Source organism: Phyllostomus hastatus, unplaced genomic scaffold, assembly GCF_019186645.2.
Source record: "Phyllostomus hastatus isolate PE091 unplaced genomic scaffold, TTU_PhHast_1.1 phas_contig_86, whole genome shotgun sequence".
NCBI lineage: Eukaryota > Metazoa > Chordata > Mammalia > Chiroptera > Phyllostomidae > Phyllostomus > Phyllostomus hastatus.
Genome location: NW_025333977.1, coordinates 88950680 through 88969505, shown reverse-complemented (window position 1 = coordinate 88969505; position 18826 = coordinate 88950680). Strand labels below are relative to the sequence as shown.

The 18826-nt window shown below is 39.0% G+C and overlaps 1 protein-coding gene across 1 annotated transcript; it reads right to left on the bottom strand.

The window, feature by feature from the left end:
* Positions 1-3723: 3723 nt before the first annotated feature.
* On the bottom strand, positions 3724-17008 carry ARGFX (arginine-fifty homeobox). Its single transcript, XM_045851910.1, is given in 5 exon segments — positions 3724-3902; positions 3905-4298; positions 5344-5492; positions 12948-13073; positions 16981-17008. Coding segments are annotated over 5 exon segments (876 nt in total).
* Positions 17009-18826: the final 1818 nt, after the last annotated feature.

Genomic DNA, 18826 nt, shown 5'->3' with positions numbered 1-18826 from the left:
TAGAATGACTTGGGAAATGTCCTCTTATGTTTTTTGAAAGAGTTTGCGAACAATTGGTGTTAATTCTTTAAACATTTGGTAAAATTTAGCAGTAAAGCCATCTGGGCCTGGGCTTTTCTTTGTGGGGAGATTTTTGTTCTTGTTTTTGTTTACGAGGTCAGTCTCTTTGTTAAAGCTCTATTCACAGTATTTCTATTTCTTGTTGAGTAAGAATTGGTAGTTTGAGTCTTCCTAGGATTTTATCAATTTCATCTAAGTTATCTAATTTGTTATAAAAGTTATAAAAGTTTTGCAATTGTTCATAGTGTTCCTTTATAATGCTTTTTTACTTCTGTGAGATTTGTAGTTATGTTGCATCTTTCATTTCTGATTTTAGTAATTTGAGTCTTTGTTGTTGTTAATGTAGCTAAAGGCTTGTCATTTATTGATCTTTTCAAAGAACTAGCTTTTGGTTTCACTGATATTCCCTATTGTTTTCCTATTCTCTATTTCACTTATTCCTGATCTAGTCTTTATTTCTGCTCTAGTCTTTATTTCCTTCCTTCTGTTTGCTTTTGACTTAGTTTGTTCTTTTTCTATTTTCTTAAGGTGAAAAGTTACTGATTTGAAGGCAAAACTATAAACACAGTAAAAGGATCAGTGGCTGCCAGGGGTTAGGGCAGCGGTGTCAAACTCATTTTCACCAGAGGCCACATCAGCCTTGTGGTTGCCTTCGAAGGGCCAAATGTAATTTTAGGACTGTGTAAATGTAACTATTCCTTAAGCGAGAGCTAGGTGCTGCCACTGGGTAGAAACAGCCTGCCAGGCTGGATAAAACAAGGTGGAGGGCTGGATTTGGCCTGTGGGCCTTGGGTTTGCCACCTGTGGGTTAGAGTATAGAGAGGGATGAATTTTAGGGCAGTGAAACTATCCTGTATGGCTCTATAATGGTGAATACATATCATTGTACATTTATGAAAATTCACATAATGTACAACATCAAGAGTGAACCTACATGTAAACTACAGACTTAAGTAGAGTGACATACCGATGTAGACTCAGCTGTAACAGAGGTGCCACTCTAGGTGGGTTGTGCTAGTGGGGAAGGTTATGTGCATGTGGGAGCAGTGGGTATATGAAAAATTTTTGTACCTTGTGCTCGATTTTTCTGGGAACCTGAAACTGCTCTAAAAAAAAAAAAAGAGTGACTCACTAAAAAATCAAAAGTGAAAAAAACCCCCAGTAAACTATAAACCTCACAGCCTAAGGTCCAATGTCTGCCTCCTAGGTCTGTGGTCTTGCCCTGCAGGATCCTTGTGATGACCCACAATTTGATAGATAGCAGGGACCTGCAAACTGGCTACTACAATATTACCTCTGTTAGTAAACTGCTACTGTCAGCAATGCTGCTTCAGTTATTATTAATTTGTACTATAATTTCTTCCATGATTGACTGAGTATTTAGAAATATACTTTTAAAATTCTCAGTGGAGGGACAGTTTAGAGTTTCTTCTAGCTAAATGTCCTTATGGTCAAAAAATGCTTTTAGTATATTATTGAATTATTTGAGTTTGTTATGATTTGTTTTGTGGTGTAGTACGTGGAAATTATATGCTGGAAAAGAATGTCTATTCCCTACTAGCTAGATGCAGAAATCTACACACTACCACTAGACCAAACTCACTGTGTAGTTAAAATCTTCTCTACCCATACTAAGTTTTTATGCATTTGACCTATCAATTACACAGTATTACATTAAAATTTTCCATTATGATTTTGTATTTAAGTTTCCTCAAGAACTTTGTTAATTTTTACTTTATATACTTTGGGAATATGCTGTTAAATGTATAGAGATTCAGAATTATATCTTTCAGGTCAATTGTTTCTTTTGTCCTTGCCTAATATACTTTTACTTCCAAGAGTCTCTTGCCTTCAAGTTTAACTTGACTGATATTAATATAATTATGTCAACTTCTTTTCTGTTTAAGATTATGATTTGAGACCTTATTTTTGAAATATAGGTTTTTACAGCTACAAATTTCCTTCTAAGCACTGATTTAGCTTAATTCCAAAAGTTCTGGTATGTTGCATTTTTGTTTTCATTAATATCTGAGTATTCCCTAATCTACCTGGTTTCCTTACCCATTGGTTATTTAGGACTGTGGTTTTTAATATCCACATATTTATGAATTTCATGAATTTTCTTCAGATATTGATCACTAATTTCACTTTATTGTGTTTGGAGAACATATGTTATATAACTTAAATCCTTTTAAATTTATTATTTTATAGCTTCAAATGCCTTTTTTCCAAAATATTACTATATCCTTTATTCAAGTTTTGAAGTTTTCTCCACAGAGATCTTACCTTTCTTAGTAAATTCTTACTCTATATTTTTAATAGAGAGATACTTATTTTTCCTCACATTTCTTACTCTGTATGGACTCATACTGTTTTAAAACTACTGGTTATGGTGATTTCCTCTTACCTTTTGACTAAACACACCCTTTAGAAAATAAAGATTGGGTTTTGACTAAACCCATCCCAGGCATAAAGATTGGAAAGAAAATATGAATTTATAACCTAGCCCCATAAAAAGGCTTCTGATTCTCTTTTAAAAAGTGTAAGATTGCCGCGGCCACTGGCTGGCAGTGACCGTGGAACACTGCAGATGGCTCGTCGAAACACGAGAAAAACATACACACAGACAACTGAGTTCTGTGGAGAAATAGGGATGAATCAGCCACTCTCTCTAGTGGAGAGCACCCCGTTATCCTGCCCGCATAGGCTTTTATTGGGTTCATTTACACAGGAATTCAGGTAAAGCTCATTAATCATTGACAGGAAGTAAGGATCAAACAATAGATAACAAAGAACTCTGAGGGCCTATTTTGAGTCAGGGTCAGATAGCTAAAGAGCAATAAAACTTTGAGGAACAAACTTACTTCTTGCTTGGACCCTTATCTGTTAATTGAGAGCATTCTAAACAAAGCAGGTTTCACAGGATTTTACACATTCTTTCTTAGGCCTGATTGCCTGGGGAACCTGCCCTTTCCAGCACAGGGCTGCACCACCCTCTGTCATTGTTTCAGGCTTAGGTGGAGCAAGGGAAGTAAGGCAGCCTAGAGATTAGGAGATTCCTCACAGACAATGAGGACTCAGGCTATGTCAAAGCCGAGGGGCAAGGGTCCATTACCCCCTTTTGCTGTAGCCCCCCAAATCCTTCCTTTGGGGGTCTCCCATTTGATCATGCCTGTCTTAGATCATTCCCCCCTTGGGGAATCTTACCCATCATTGGCTAACTGACCAAACATTGGGAGCCACTATGGATGAAGTAAAAGAAGCAGAAGTGGCGCTCCTGAAGGGAGATAAGTTTTTGTCTCCTTGGTGGCTTACAGTCCAAGGTCGCTCCCTCAGCCTTAGCCTTGGCAGCAGTTACAGCTTCTGCTACCAGTCAGGGAGGTTCCCAACATAAGATAGTTTTGGGAAGAGGAATTTTGGGGGTCTAACTGGCCATCTTGGGGACTAGAAAGGCCTCTTTCCAGGCAGAGTGGTGGGGTTGATTGTATAGTACTGAGCTATACTTGGAAAAAAATCTCTAGTTTTTACAACATCTCTGTGGAAATCAAAGTGACTCTAACCCAGATACTTGGGTTAAGAAGCAAACAAAGGAAAGAAGAGAGGCATATACATGACACAAGAAGATACTTCTTCTATGCAATCTGGTATTTATTAGTACTTTGATCAGAGAAATTCAAAGTTCTCCATACTGAAGGGATTCTGGAATTCTAGGCTATCTCTTAGGCTGTGGGCTAAAAGGACTCAGCTTGTCACACTGGTTGATGTTTGCTGAGGCGATAGGCCTAAAGCTGCATCAGCAAAGAATCTAAGAGAAGAACCCTTTTCTTCTAGCTGGAGTCTGCTGGGGAGAGATACTGATACAGACAGTGGAAAGAAGTGCTGGGTGTCTCATCCTCATCAGGAAAACTGTACAGTTCCATGATCTGCTCTATGTCATAGGCATCAGAGTACAAAGCAGGAACTGAGGCCACCAGCTCCTCCAACCGAGGATCTGGCATTTGGTCATCACTTGTGGGACTCCCAGTGATGAAAGAATCCTGTGCCAAACTGGAAGGGCCCACGGGCTGAGGTGGAAGGGAGCTACAGAAATCTGAAACTGCAGGAAAAAAGGAGTAAGGATTGGTTGATGTTGTGGGTGAGGTGGGCACAATCTTGGCTGGAAGAATCTGATTTAGTTGCTTTGGTGACGGCTGTTGCTGCTGCTTCCTCACTTTGACTCGGCGGTTCCTGAACCAAGTCTGGGAGTTGGGGAAGAGGGGACATTACAGTCTGTTAATGGAGCAGTTTGAAGCTTCTCCTGGTGAAAACAAACCAGATTATAACCCTCATGTCCTCTCCAAGTCACCACGACACAGTTCTGGGACAGCAGAGACGGGCATGAGTGGAGTTAATAGGGGGACAGCCAGGGATCAGAACAGGGACCCCAGAGAAGGAAAGAGCAAAGAAGGGGGGGTGCATTCAAAGGTGGTGCTGGGGGTTCAGAGAAAGGGTCCTGACCTCTGGAGAAGAGAAGCTAGTTCAGGGATCTAGGAGGAGGTACAGAATGTGAAATAAAGGATTTTAAATGATTAGTTAGAGGGCCTTGCCCTGGCTGGTGTGGTTCAGTGGGTTGAGTGCCAGCCTAAGAACTGAAATGTCACTGGTTTGATTCCCAGTCAGGGCGCATGCCTGGCTTGCAGGCCAGGTCCCCAGTTGGGGGCACATGAGAGGCAACCAATGAATGTATCTCTCGCACATCAATGTTTCTTTCCCTCTCTCTCTCTCCCTTCCCTTCTCTCTAAAAATAAATAAATAAAATCTTAAAAAAAAAAAAAAGAAAAGAAAAGAAAAAAGAAGGCCTCTACAGTAAACAATACTCCAAAAAATTTTGGGGGGTCTCAGCCAACTTAGAGGTTGGGAGCAGTTATTTGCAGGGTTTTGCTTGAGAAGACCTTAAGTGAGGAGTCTGTCCTGACGAAAGTCCTCCTGTGTTTGAGCTCCATAGCACAAGACTTCTAGAGTTCTGACTCCAGTCCTACTACCTATTAACACTGTGATCCAGTCACTTTGCCTCTGGACTGTAGCTTCCCTCCTCTTTTAAACTTGATGATAGTGAGGCCAACATATGCAATGTGCCTAGTTCAGTACTAGCACACAGTAGGCACTCAATAAATGAAGTGTTATTATTATCTTATAATAATAAGATAATTCTTAAGGGAAATTCCCTGGAGGGAATTTCCAGGCTGAATAGCAGAATGTGGTTTGGGTTGGGGTACCAAGCACACCTCAGGGGGTCGGACAGACCTTTATTGTTGACTCTGGTAGCTCGAGTTTCAAAGCGAGGTCCTTCTGGAGATTTTTATCTGGAAACATGGTGTAGCTAAATACAGCCTCCAACTGTTCTTGCTGCGTATGCATAAATGAGGTGCGTTTTTGGTGCTTCTTCCGCGTTGCTGGAAAGCAGAGATGGAGAGGCGGTGGTTACGCTAACACTACCTCCTCTCCCCATAACCACAGCCATGAGTCTCCCATGACTTTCCTCCAACCAGGCTTGGAATCCGAGAGATGGAGATCCCAGGGCGTGACTCTGAGAGGCTGAGCCCTAAGTAACAGTGCTCTGTCCTGTTTTTGGAGATTTAGTTTGTCTCTGATGGGAAATGTTACCTCTTTGTTCTCTCTGTACCCAGTCTGTTTGCTCTGGAAATTGGCTCCCGCGAGTTTCCGTTTACCTTGCACTATAAGCAGAAAATCCCTTTTCATTTGTACTCAGTCCATCTACCTTACCTGAATCTCAGACAGGGGACAGTTCTTTGTCTTTTTCACACTTTCTCTCTTTTAGAAACTGGGAAGAAACCTCATGTCCCTACAACTAAATACAGCAAACTCTTCAGAATGGGTTTCCTCTCTTTACTTGTTTATTTAGGAACCCAGTCTATCACGACTGTTTTCTTTTTTCCTTTCCAGGGTTTCTGAAGCTCTATTCACTCCTCTGTGCAAAGGTTCATAAGAAATGAAGCATAACTAAATATGTGGAGGTGATGAAAAATTATAGAATATTTTAAATGGCAATGAGAGAAAAAGGAAATTTTTATTAATTTTTTAAGGAAATGCAATTACCAAAATTTGCTTACAAAGAACTGCAGCTGCAAACCTTGAACAGACTGATAACCATGCGCACACACAGGCTAAGCTGTAGAATTCAAGGCAATGCTCTGCTAATGCTCCTGTCATGTGTCCATTTCAGTGAGAGGACAGAGGGTCTTCACTGGGGCCTCGCTTCTTATGTTTTAGGTCTGTAACGCCAACACTAAAACCTGGCCGGGACAGACACCATAAACAAACTATAGACTAATGCCACTTATGAACATACAGGGTGGGGCAAAAGTAGCTTTACAGTTGTTTGTGTGGAAAATAGCACACACAATAGTTAATAAATAATAATACAAGAGTAAATCACATTTTGCATACTCAGAAGTGTAAATGTACTTTTGCCCCACCCTGTATATGAAAATGACCTATATAAAATATATTGAACATAATCACATATTAACTATACATATTTCTAAATGGGTACTATATAATTTATTTTTGAAGTCCATATACATGTATTTGAAATCAAATATAAATTTATGCATATTAATTTTCTATTTACATTTTACAAAATTATCTTTTTCAAATGGTTTGCATTTAGCTTACATAGCCATATCTTAACAGTCTGAGCCTATTCTTTTAATTAAACAGTATAGTTTTGACTGGCACATAATCTTTCCTTTCAAATAAGTTGTTTGTGATATAGCACTATAGAGCTGAGCTTTTGGAATATGTTTCTGGAATACTATTACTGGGAATTTTGTTTTAATTTACAAGAAATGTAACATTAAGATAACAGCTTTGTCCCAAAGCTCATCCTAAAGAAGTGCATTTGTGGTCTCTAGATACTAATCACTGCAGATTTAAAACAAGAAAGAGGTTTATTCATTTACTTAAATAAGTCGTATATGAAAATAGTACAAAATTGAAACCATCTTTGTTTCCCTGCTACCTAATTACTCTCGAGTTGTTTAGTAAAACACAGTAGCCACTACCCAGCAGGGCTATCAAGGATAGGAAATGTGGCTAGTTCCACTGAGGCACTAGATTTAAATTTCATTGAAATGTAACTAATTTGCAGTTTTAAACAGATAACTCCATCCAGTTATTAGGAAACTTTTTAGTATGATAGGACAACTTGAGTTATGTGAATATGCTTTTTCAAATGTGAATTTTATAAACTCTAAATGCAGATTAAGTATCTCTGATGGAAATTTAGCATATACACTGAGATACTCTGTGAAGTATAAAGTTCTCACTGGATTTGAAAGCCTTAATGTGAATAAAATAATGTGAACTGTCTTACCAGATCATTTGTTGTCTGTTTAGCAAAAAATTGTTACAATTTAAAATGCGAAATTCTATATTATATACATTGTCTGATTTAATAATGCATTAAAAACAAAAGGCTTTAAATTTATCCTCTATTTGTGAATGCCCAAACACAGCATGTACAAGTAAATTGAACAAACAAAAAGCTTAAAGGTGATAGAAGGACAAGATTGACCTTTGTGTGTATTTTTAGCTTTTTTTTGGTAATTTTTTAAAAAAATTTTATTTTAATCATTGTTCAAGTACAGTTTTCTCCCTTTTACTCCCAGTCCAGCCCACCCACCCAGCCCTCCCCACTTCCCTCCCATTACCACCCTCCCTGTAGTTTTTGTCCATATTTTTAGCTTTTTATATACTCTTGATTCATATTAGCTTGAGTCTGTTTATTTGAAATATTATCTCTTAAAAAAAAAATTATTTCCCTGACCTCTGTGTCTCAGTTGGCTGGGTTTCGTCCCACAAAGCGAAAGGTCGCCTGTTTGACTCCTGGTTGGGTCCTGTTCCTGGGCTGCAGGTCCAGTCCCCATCTGCCCTTGAGAGAGGCAACTGATCGATGTTTCTCTCTTGCTTTGATGTTTCTCTCCTTTTTTTTGTTCCTCCCTTCTCAATTTCTCTAAAAATAAATAAATAAAATCTAATGAAAAAAAAAAAGACAAACAGGATCTCTTTTAGTAAGACTAACAAGTTTTTGCATCTAAGCTTCATGCTCAGATATTGGTGTAATAACTGTGCTCCCGACAACTCCTTTCTTGTGTGTTTCAACCAGTTCTCAAGTTGTTGATTGGTTGTGACTTCCCACTTATCTGCACACACAGATGCAGAAGAAAGATATCAGGAAGTCATCAGGGTTTGAGAAGAGGAGAATCCCTAAAACATTAAGGGATACACTCTGGAAAGTTCAGCAGACCACGCTGGGAAAAGCAGCTGAGAAGAGATGGTTTCAGACACACCATTGACAGAATCCCTCCCCGGCAGACCTGCTCCATGGGTGATGTTAAAGGCCATCCTTTAGGCAGGAGGAAAATAGATATCTGAAAAATATCTGATAAATATCTGATAAAGGACTTATGTCTGGAGTGTGTGACAAACTCTTCCATCTCAAAGATTAGAAGATGAACATTCCAATTAAAAATCTTTTAATATTAATGAAAACACTTGAGTAGAATTTCATCAGAGAAGTTATATAAATGGGCATGTGGAAGAATGTGTAAAAATTGAAACTCACACAGCAATTGGACATTGTTGGGGGGACAATAAAATGATATGGCAACTTTGGAAAACAGTTTGGTAGTTTCTTAAAAAGGTTAACATAAACTTATCATATGACTCAGGGACTCCACTCCTAGGAATCCACCCAAGAGAAATGAGAACATTTATTCATGTGAGGACGTAACTATTCATAGCAGAATTGTTCATGATAGTCCCAAGCTGGTAGCAATCCAGACCTCCTTGTTAAATGGGTATTTAAATGTAGTATATCCACACAATGGAATATCTTTCAGCAATCAAAGGAATGGGTTACTGATACATTTTAAAACATGAACGAACATTATGCTAAATGAGATATATGTTTGTTAAGATTAAATGATAGATTCATGGGAATTCATTATTCTACTGTTTTTGTTTACATTAGCAATTTCAATATACTAAAATATTAAAAATAAGTAAATAAAATGTAATCTAACAATTATTTTTTCCAAAAAAAAGACATATCCACCCTGAGACTGAAGTGTTATAAGCAAGAATTACATTCACTATGGCGAGTGGCTGAAAAAGTGGAGTTGAGAGAGATTGGTAATCTTTGAATCATTTATGTTCAATAGTAAAAACTTTGCTTATTAAGTATACTTGTTTAGGAGTACGATCCTAGTTAGTTTAAGGAGCTAACTATTCACCTCAGTTTCATCAAGCATTGAAAGTGAATGCTAAGAGTATCTACTTTTTTTTTAAAGATTTTATTTATTTATTTTTAGAGAGGGAAGGGAGGGAGATAGAGAGAGAGAAACATCAATGTGCAGTTGCTGGGGGTTATGGCCTGCAACCCAGGCATGTACCCTGGCTGGGAATCGAACCTGTGACACTTTGGTTCGCAGCCTGAGCTCAATCCACTGAGCTACGCCAGCCAGGGCTAAGAGTATCTACTTTATAACAGGGTTTGTAAATGTATTGTATGAACATATCAATGCCAGGCATTAATACACACAAAAGATTAGGATAATGCGTGGCACATCATATGTAAAGTATAAATATTTTATTTTACTAATTTTACTTTAGAATAGTTTTCACTGAAAATGAAGTCTTTAAACAAAGTTACAAGCCATATTTAATATAGGCTATCTAACAACCTTGCCACATTTCTGATAATTCACTGCTTATAATCGTACTGATCTTATAGTAATTAACCTCCTCAGTATATCAAGTGTAAGTTAGGAAAATATTACCAATTAAAATAGTTCAGTGGATTTATAGAAAAACAGATTTTTTAAAAGCCATATTGCTATTTTTTATTATTTTCCTATCAATATGATACAGAAAATACTCTCTCCTTTAAAACTCAAAAAATTATAGTTTAGCCCTGGCTGGTGTAGCTCAGTGGATTGAGCATGGACTGTGAACCAAAGGGTCATGGGTTTGATTCCCAGTAGGGCACATGCCTGGGCTGTGGGCCAGGTCCCCAGTGGGGGCCACATGAGAGGCAGCCACAAGTTGATGTATCTCTCCCTCTCTTCCTCCCTCCCTTCCTCTCTCTTTAAAAACAAATATGAACTCTGCCTCCTATGCCCCCCACCTCATCTTCCATGAAACCAGTCCCTGGTGCCAAAAAGGTTAGGGACCGCCGGATTAGAGCATTGTCCTGATACACCATGGTTGTGGGTTCAATTCTGGGTCAGGGTACATAAGAATCAATCAATCAATGAATGTATAAATAAGCGGAACAACAAATCAATGTTTCTTTTTTTCTCCTTCCTTCTCTCGCTCTAAAAATCAATAAATAAAAAATTGTTTAGAAAGACCAATGGGAGCATTTTTGGTGTGATTTTTGTTCTTTTGTCTTAAGTTCCTGATTTTTTTCAGAACCATAAAGGTGAAATCGGTATCTTGATACTCATATCAAACCCCTTGCAACCACAATTGAGTTTGTTAATGAGGCAACTTTTGGAAATCCCCTAGAAACTGGAGTGTTGCTTGCCAGAGAAACCAGCCCTAATAAGAGGGTTGGCACTTTCAGTCCAGCCCCCGATTTCTGGGGAGGGGAGAGGGGCTGTAGGTTGAATCAGTCACCAATGGGCAATGATATCATCAGTCATGACTTTGTAATGAAACCTCCACAAAATCCCAAGAAGACAGGGTTCAGAGAGCTTCTGGGCTAGTAAACCAGAATGAACCCACATGCTACAGAGCTGGGTCCAAACCCCACGTGCACAGACACGCCTTTGTTTGGGATCCCATCCTCTGTATCTTCATCCAGTGACTGATTCTTAGTCTTTAATATTCTTTCTAATAAGCCAGTAACCTAGTGAGTAAACAGATTTTCTGAGTTCTGTGAGCTGCTCTAAAAAATTAATTGAACCCGAAGAGAGGGTCATGGGAACCTCTGATTTATAGCCAGTCGGTCAGAAGCACAGGTGATACATGGACTTGTGATTGACAGCTGAGTGAGGGCAGTTTTCTGGGTCTGAGCCCTTAACCTGTGGTCACTGACTCTATCTCTGGGTTGATATGATCAGAATAGGGTTGAATTGTAGACATGTAGCTGGTGTTAAGAGAACTATTTGGTGTGCGGGGGGAATCCACACATTGGAGTTGGTGTTAAAATTGTATCCTACCTTGGATGAGGAGCTTTCTGTATTTCTGTCTGTCTAACAGATGGAATATGTGTCCTCTCCTGGAAAAACCTTCTTACGTGCTTTATATTTTGTGTTCTTACCTCTCATAATTTGGTAAAGCACGGGCCAAAGGTACTTGACTTTGATATGAAATGTATAACATCCCCTTTTATGATGGGAATATTTATAGGGCCCCCTGTGAGGAGGACAACAGTAGAGGAAGGGAGGACAAAGAAGAGTTATACTCACTGGGACCAGCTGGACTCTGTGGTATCACGTTTATTCTGGAATCATCTATGTGGTTACGAAGGTCTGACCAGGGATTCTCTGGAGCCATTCTGTTCATCAGAGACACTGACATGTAGGATGAAATGCCTATATGATAAAGGGGATCCTGTTGAAATCATTTATTCACTGGAAAGCAATGTTTTCTAGGGGCCTGGGCTCATTGTAACACAAATGAATTTAACCTCCAGAGTTTCTACCTCTCCTGGAAAATAATTTGCATTTATACCATAAAAGTATTGCACATGTTTTAGTCAAAAGTGAAAAATTGAAAATATTAGAAGAAATTCTGTGTCAATATCTTTGTGACTCAGAGTAAGGGGATATTTTCTTTAATGAGATTGTTGAAACACAGATTATGCATGAAAAAATACATAAATTAGACTAGATAAAATGACTATAGGTTTTCTCATCAGAAACCAAGACAGATGGTGGAACAAAATTTTTAAAGTGCTGAAAGTAAAGTGCTGTCAACTCAGAATTCTGTATCCAGGGAAAATATCTTTCAGGAATGAAGATGAAATGATGACATTCTCAGATAAGGGAAACTATGAGAATCTGTGACCAGTAGTCCTATTCTATGGAAATGTTAAAGGAATTTCTTCAGGCTGAAGGGACATGGTGTAGGAGGGAAAGGTGCAACTTTAGGAATGAAGAAAGATCCATAAGAAAGGATAAATATCTAAATATCAGTTATATGTCTTCTAAGTTATTTGAAATATATGTGAATATTGAAAGCAAGAATTATCACATTTTATAGTGCTTGGTTTTTCTTTTTTACTTTTAGTTTTGAAATAGTTAGATGCACAGAAGTTGCAAAAAAAAAACAAAAAAAACCCACCAAAACCCAAGAGAGTACAGGGAGGTCCTGTGCACCCTTCACTCTGCCTCTCCCAATGGTGACACCTGGCATAACTGTAGTGCTCTATCAAAACCAGAAAAATGACACTGGCACACTCCATAAAGCTCATTTACATTTCACCAACCACAGTGCCCAATCTGGACTGCATGGTGGATGGTCTAGGATGCTTCTACCCAACTTTCCCTTCTCCTTCACCGGCAGTCAGGTTTGTGTTGTGGTCCAATAGGTCTTCCAGCCTCCCCTGACTTCTTCACCATCTTCTGTATAAGCATTTCTTCTAATAAAATCCTTGCAGGTTTGTTTAATCTTGTCTTGCCATCTGCTTCTTAGAGGATCCAGACTAAGTCACCCAATCTTGTTACCAGCTAATCCATCCTGGAAAATGGGATTTAGTCTACCCCAGAGGCACTTGGAATTCATCTGACTGTTGAAACTGTCCCTGCTTCAAGGACTGTGTGCCCCCAGGAGGTGGGAGTGAAACTGGAGGGGAGAGGGCGGGTTGTTGCACTCACTGTGATCCACTCTGTCTTGTGGTATCTCTTCAGTGCCGTCATCACTCATGTAGAAGTAAGAGTAGGTCTGGGGAGTCCCAGGGGCTCTTCTGTTCATCTGGGCACCAGAGAACTGCTTTGGTAGGTCTGTGGAATAGAATAAGGGGGTGGAGAGTAATGATCTAATTCATTCTGGGGGATGTAATGTATTCAAGGCCATTGGGGTTTGAATCCCAGGTCACTCACATAGTACCTCTGGGAATTTAAAGAAAAAGTGACTTCACCTCCCTAAGCCAATTATCTCAGCTGAAAAATAATTATAATCTCTACCTCACAAGGCTACAGTGAGGATTCACTGAGAGCCTGACTATAAATCACAAAGCTTGTTGCAATATGATGCTCAAGGGATGGGGTCTGCTGTTATTGAAAAAAGTAATTCAGATCATGTAACTGTACTGCTCAGAACCCTTCCTCACCTCCTCAGTGCAGGGAGGACAAATCCCACATTCTCACTGACCCTGCCCTAGGGAGCCTAGAAACAGGTGGTGAGGCCTGGCAGTGCACTAGGCCCGGCAAAAAGCAGCTTGAGCCCCTGCATTGAGTTCTTTGCCTTTTGAACTTTACTAGATATACAGATCACTCGGGGATCTTGTTAAAATACAGATCCTGATTCAATAGGTCTGGGGTAGGGCTTGAGATCCTGCATTTCTAATGAGCTCCCAGGTGATGCTGATATTACAACTCTGCAAATAAGACTTTGAGTAGCAAGGATTTATAAGGGCCTCTCTCAACATAGATGAATCTTGAGAATATCATGCTAAGCAAAATAGGTCAGAAAAAGTTAAGAACCATATGATTTCTTCTATATGTGGGATATAAAACTGAAAGCAACAAATGAACAATCAAGAAAAACAAACAAAAACTCCCAACACAGACAACAGTGTGGTGGTTACCAGAGGGAAGGGGGTAGGGGGTAGTAAAGAGTAAAAGGGGGTCAAATATATGGTGACGGAAAATGTGACTTTGGGTGGTGGACACACAATGCAGTGTACAGATGATGTGTTACAGAATTGTACACTTGAAACCTGAATAATCTTATTAACCAATGTCACCCCAATAGATTTAATTTTAAAACAATGAACAAAATTAAATAAAATGCCTCTCTCTGGCTCTGTCTGTATGTACCTCTCCCCACTGGGCATGAGTCTGCAAGGCAAAAGCGTCGTGGCCCCTAGAATGCTTGTCCACTTCTTAGTCACGCTCCATAGGCCAGAGGCTGCAGGATCTTCTGCCAAATGGCTCTGAGCATATGGAGCCGGTTCCCTGAGTTCACGTCCCTGAGTGGAGAACAGGCTATCCATGTGGATTCCCACCCTGGCCTGAGGGGGCTATTGGTCATGTGGTGTTCAAAGAGACTGGGCCTTGGGCATGGAGAGGGAGTGAGAACGATGGCGGGGGCGCTGTGGCTAGCTCTCCCTCCAATGCCACGTTCTGATGCGGAACTTTAACAGTGTCAAGAATTCAAAATTTCAATCTCAGCTTCCTGGAAGATATACTTGTCAAGGTGGGCAGCTAGAACATACTTTACTTAACAGTTTGGTAGCTTGATTCACAACTTTGACATACTTCTGGTGGATGGTACATGGGCACTCATTTGTGTTTGCTTCTTGGCCTCGAAAGTGGCACCTTCTGGGCACTCCTCTCCTGGCAGTCTGTGTTCTGGCCACACTGGGTCTCCTTCAAATCTTTGAACAAGTCGTGAGCTGCCTGTTTCAGGTGTTTGTACATGTTTGCCCCCACTGTTCTGTCCTACTCGACAACTACTCAATACCCACCCGCCTATCTTTCCTCAGTTTAAACAACACTAACTTTAGAAGCGATCCTTTTCTTCCCAGATTACTTCACAATGTTCTCTTAGCTCTTAGTACTATATGCTTTCCCTTCTGGGAGCAATAGCAATTTTATTTACCCATTTATTTGTCTGTTCTTTATTGTCTCTTTATTACACCTTTGGAAACAGTTGACTATGGGAAGTGATGTGTCAATGGGAGGAGAATATAGATTTTTTTTTTGCTTTTATTTGAAAAGAGTTTACATGAGCGAGATGGAGAAACTGAGAGAGACAGAGAGAGGCAATTACTGTGAAAGTCTGGATAACCGAGGGCTGCAGTTCTCTGAGTGGGCTCTGAAGGCCCCTGGAGTTCCCTAAGATCTTTTTAGGGGGTTCATAAGGTCAAAGTTGTCTTCCTAATATTAAAATGTTTGCTTTTTAACACTCATTCTGTGAAGAATGTCCAGTGGAATACATTTAGAAAAGCATAACTGAGTAAACCAGTATTTTGAAAAAAACAAACAAACAAAAAAACCCCCCAAAAACCAGTGTGATGTTACAAAATCATGAATGGATAAAAGATCCACTCAAAGTGCAAGGCAGACAGTGGATTTTAATGTGACAGATTATGAAAAGTTCATTGATATAATTTTAAATTTCCAATAGCAACTAATCTGTAAGAAATTACCACTTCCTCAGATTGTTTTAGTTTTAAAGACTATTCACAATTATCACAAAGGCTATTAGAATACTCTTTTATTTTCTAACACTATGTTTGTGTAAGGCCAGATTTCAGCATGATCTGCACAAAGCTAGTTTCAACAATATATTACAAAAGATGTGTGGAAAAGTGGAAGAGAATTCTGCTGTCTTCTATCAAGCCAGATAAAGTTCCTATAACATAAAATGTTGACATCGTTCTCACTATTTTTTCTGTATGGAAAATATAATTAACATGCCCTGGCTGGTGTGGCTCAGTGGATTGAGCACCAGCCTGCAAACTAAAGGGCTGCCGGTTCAATTCCCAGTCAGGGCACATGCCTGGGTTGTGGGTCAGGTCCCCACCACATATTGATGCTTCTCTCCCTCTTTCTCCCTCCCTTCCTCTCTCTAAAAATAAATAAAATCTTTTTTAAAAAAGAAAATATAGTTAACATGCAATGCATTTATCATTTTGAGTAAATAAATACTTTTTAATTTGTCCATTTTAATTTTTAATGTGGTAAATGACTGTAGATACAACTTACAAAAATGAAAGTTCTTTGGAGCCCTCAATTTTTTACAATGTGAAGAGGTTGAGAACAAAAAGTTTGAAAAGCAAAAACAGAGAATGAGCCAGGGTCTGACATTTAATGGAAGAGAAATTAAACTCAGCTAAGCATCTGTTCTTCAATATAATTCTCAGAATAAATGCAGTAATTAATGATACAGTGAAATACAATAACAGTATTAGAATGTTCTAAAGCAATAATAACAAAAATAATAACAACATTTGGAGATGTTTTCCATGTGTCAGATATCTAAGTGTTTCATAAACACGATTCATTTAGCCCTCAACAAACACATGGGGTAAAGTACCATTGTTACCATATTCTCACAGAAGACGCAAAGTAAGCTCTTCAAGTTTGAGCTGATAAGAGTAGCAAAATTGGGAATGAAATTGTTCTTACTGATACCTGTATACACTAACCCCTGCCCCATTTCCCAGGAGGGGCATTGAGAGTTTACAGCTTAAGTTAGCTTATGAAACAAACAAAACAGCATGTTTCAAATGAACTCAGGCATTTTCTGGGATCATGGCTGTGAAGAGCACAAGACAGTAGGGACACTGCATTACTCAGCAAGTTATTTGTCTACCTCCCACAAGTGGGCACTTATTTACGTCTGGTGATTCTGCAGTGAATAAAACACAAAACTTCCTGCCGTGATGGAGCTTCTATTGAGGACGGTGCAAGGTCAGGCCCGCACCGACTGGGAAAGGATGGGAGCCCTGCAAAGCAGACACCAACCCAGTGTAACCGGAATCTCACATTTACCCTCCACTTTGTTGAGGCAATGGGACCCTCCTCCCTGAATTCACAAACCTCTCTCTACAGCTCCCTCATTTGGAATGGAGCCGAGTGATCTGCATCCTTTAATCTTGCTCCTTTGAGCTTTTGAATCCTTTTTGACCACTTAAAACCCACATTCTGCACCACTATCAGCCCCCCAACCCCTGCTTACCTGTCATGAATCCCCTCGGAGTACCCATTTTCAAGACTGCTGGATGTGTCTCTGAAAATGCAGTTTCTTTAGTGTCTTATCACGGTGCAACACCGTGTATTTAAAGGTAAAATTCGATACAATCAGATCCTGGCACCACCCGGACCCACCCCTCATGCCCCACCCTTCATCCTTGTCAGTCATTGATTTATTTAGTAAAAGTATGCTTAGAGACTAATATCACTGTTGCTGGAAATAGAGTCATTTTTCTTTTCATACTCAAACTCCCTACCTTTGACCAGCCCTTTAAGCTGCTCCTCATCCTTTGGATACCACCACCTCTTTATTTCACTTTTTACACTCGCCTGTTATTTCACGGTATAGGTGAATCTCTTTAAAATGGGAATCCAATTAGAGCACTTTAAATTTGGATTAAGTCTGTTTATGCATAATAGGATAATAATAAGTAATACATTTAGACTGATCTCTTTTTCTTTTTTTCAAATTATAAGAAAAAGTTTGTTTAGAAAGTTACAGTGGTGGTAAAAGTGAGCCACGGGGGGTGTGTAGGTTCAGGAAACAAGTTACAGGAGCAAAATAAGTGCCCTTGGAGTTTAGGGGAGAGAAAGGCAAAGATGATGCCTCGGGGCTGGGAGGGGAAGGCGGGGCTTGGGAGGGGAAGGCGGGGCCTGCACCCAAGGGGGAAAGCAGCCTCGACTTATTTTTACTTCCTTCACAGGTTTTTTTCCCCCACTTTACCAGCCTTCTGTAGCAATGGTTGCACTTTATTCCCTTCCCCCCTCCCATGTGGCATGTTAATTATATGCAAGATTTAAAGTTACTATTAATTTTTTACGTACATCCTCAATTTTGAAAATTCAGTAATTTTAATCAGTTTCTTTATCCTTCTCCTGAACAATACAATGATCTTTGGATTTTTAACAGTGAATTCCCCATCTTCAGGCATTTGTGTTATTCTTGCCTACTATTTTAGATTAAACTTGCTTTTATGACCTTAAAAGTCATTGTTATTTTTTGCCATAAATAGTTATTTAGATTTAACCGTATGTTTATAAATCTATGTTTAGATTTAACCGTATGTCTTTGGTCGTCATTGCTTCTTTCATCTCTCTTTTCCCACTTGGGCACATTTTTATTCTTTCTGAAGTAGAATCATTCTTTTGGTAGTGGCTTCTTAATTGTAAAACTTTTCAAACTCTTTTGCATGAAGATAATATTTATTAAATTGTCAGTCTTGCATAATTGGTTAGGTGAGTATAGAACTCATTTATTTGAAGTCTGCTGACAGTCAAACTTTTATTACTTCGTAGGTAATCTTTCTGTATGCTCTAGCTGCTTCTAAAAAGCTATGTGCTTTGTCCATGGTCTATATTTTTACCTCAAAATGTCTGGGTAAGATTTGTTTTTATTTATCTTGTTCACATGTCACTATATGTCTTTAATCTAAACACTCTTGAAATTCTTCAGTTAGGGATGTTTCTGAGCCATTATCTCTTTGAATAATGTCTTTCCTTCACTATCCCTATAAGCTTCTTTTGGAATTTCCATTAGATTTATATCAGACCTTCTCATTCTATTCTTTATATTTTTCAAATGCTATCATCTTCTTAGCTTTCTGAGCTGTAGCTCATTTAGCTATAATGTTAAAAATCTGACATATTATATAATGCATATATATATGTGTGTGTGTAAAATATTTATATATTTTAATATATATATAAAATAATCACTCTGGCTGGTGCTTTTTGTTGTCCTTTAATTTTGTTTTCTCTGTGGTGCTTTGCCCACCCATCCTGCCACCAAACTGACAGAAGTCTTACTTATTCATCTGTCTGTTTGTTCTTTC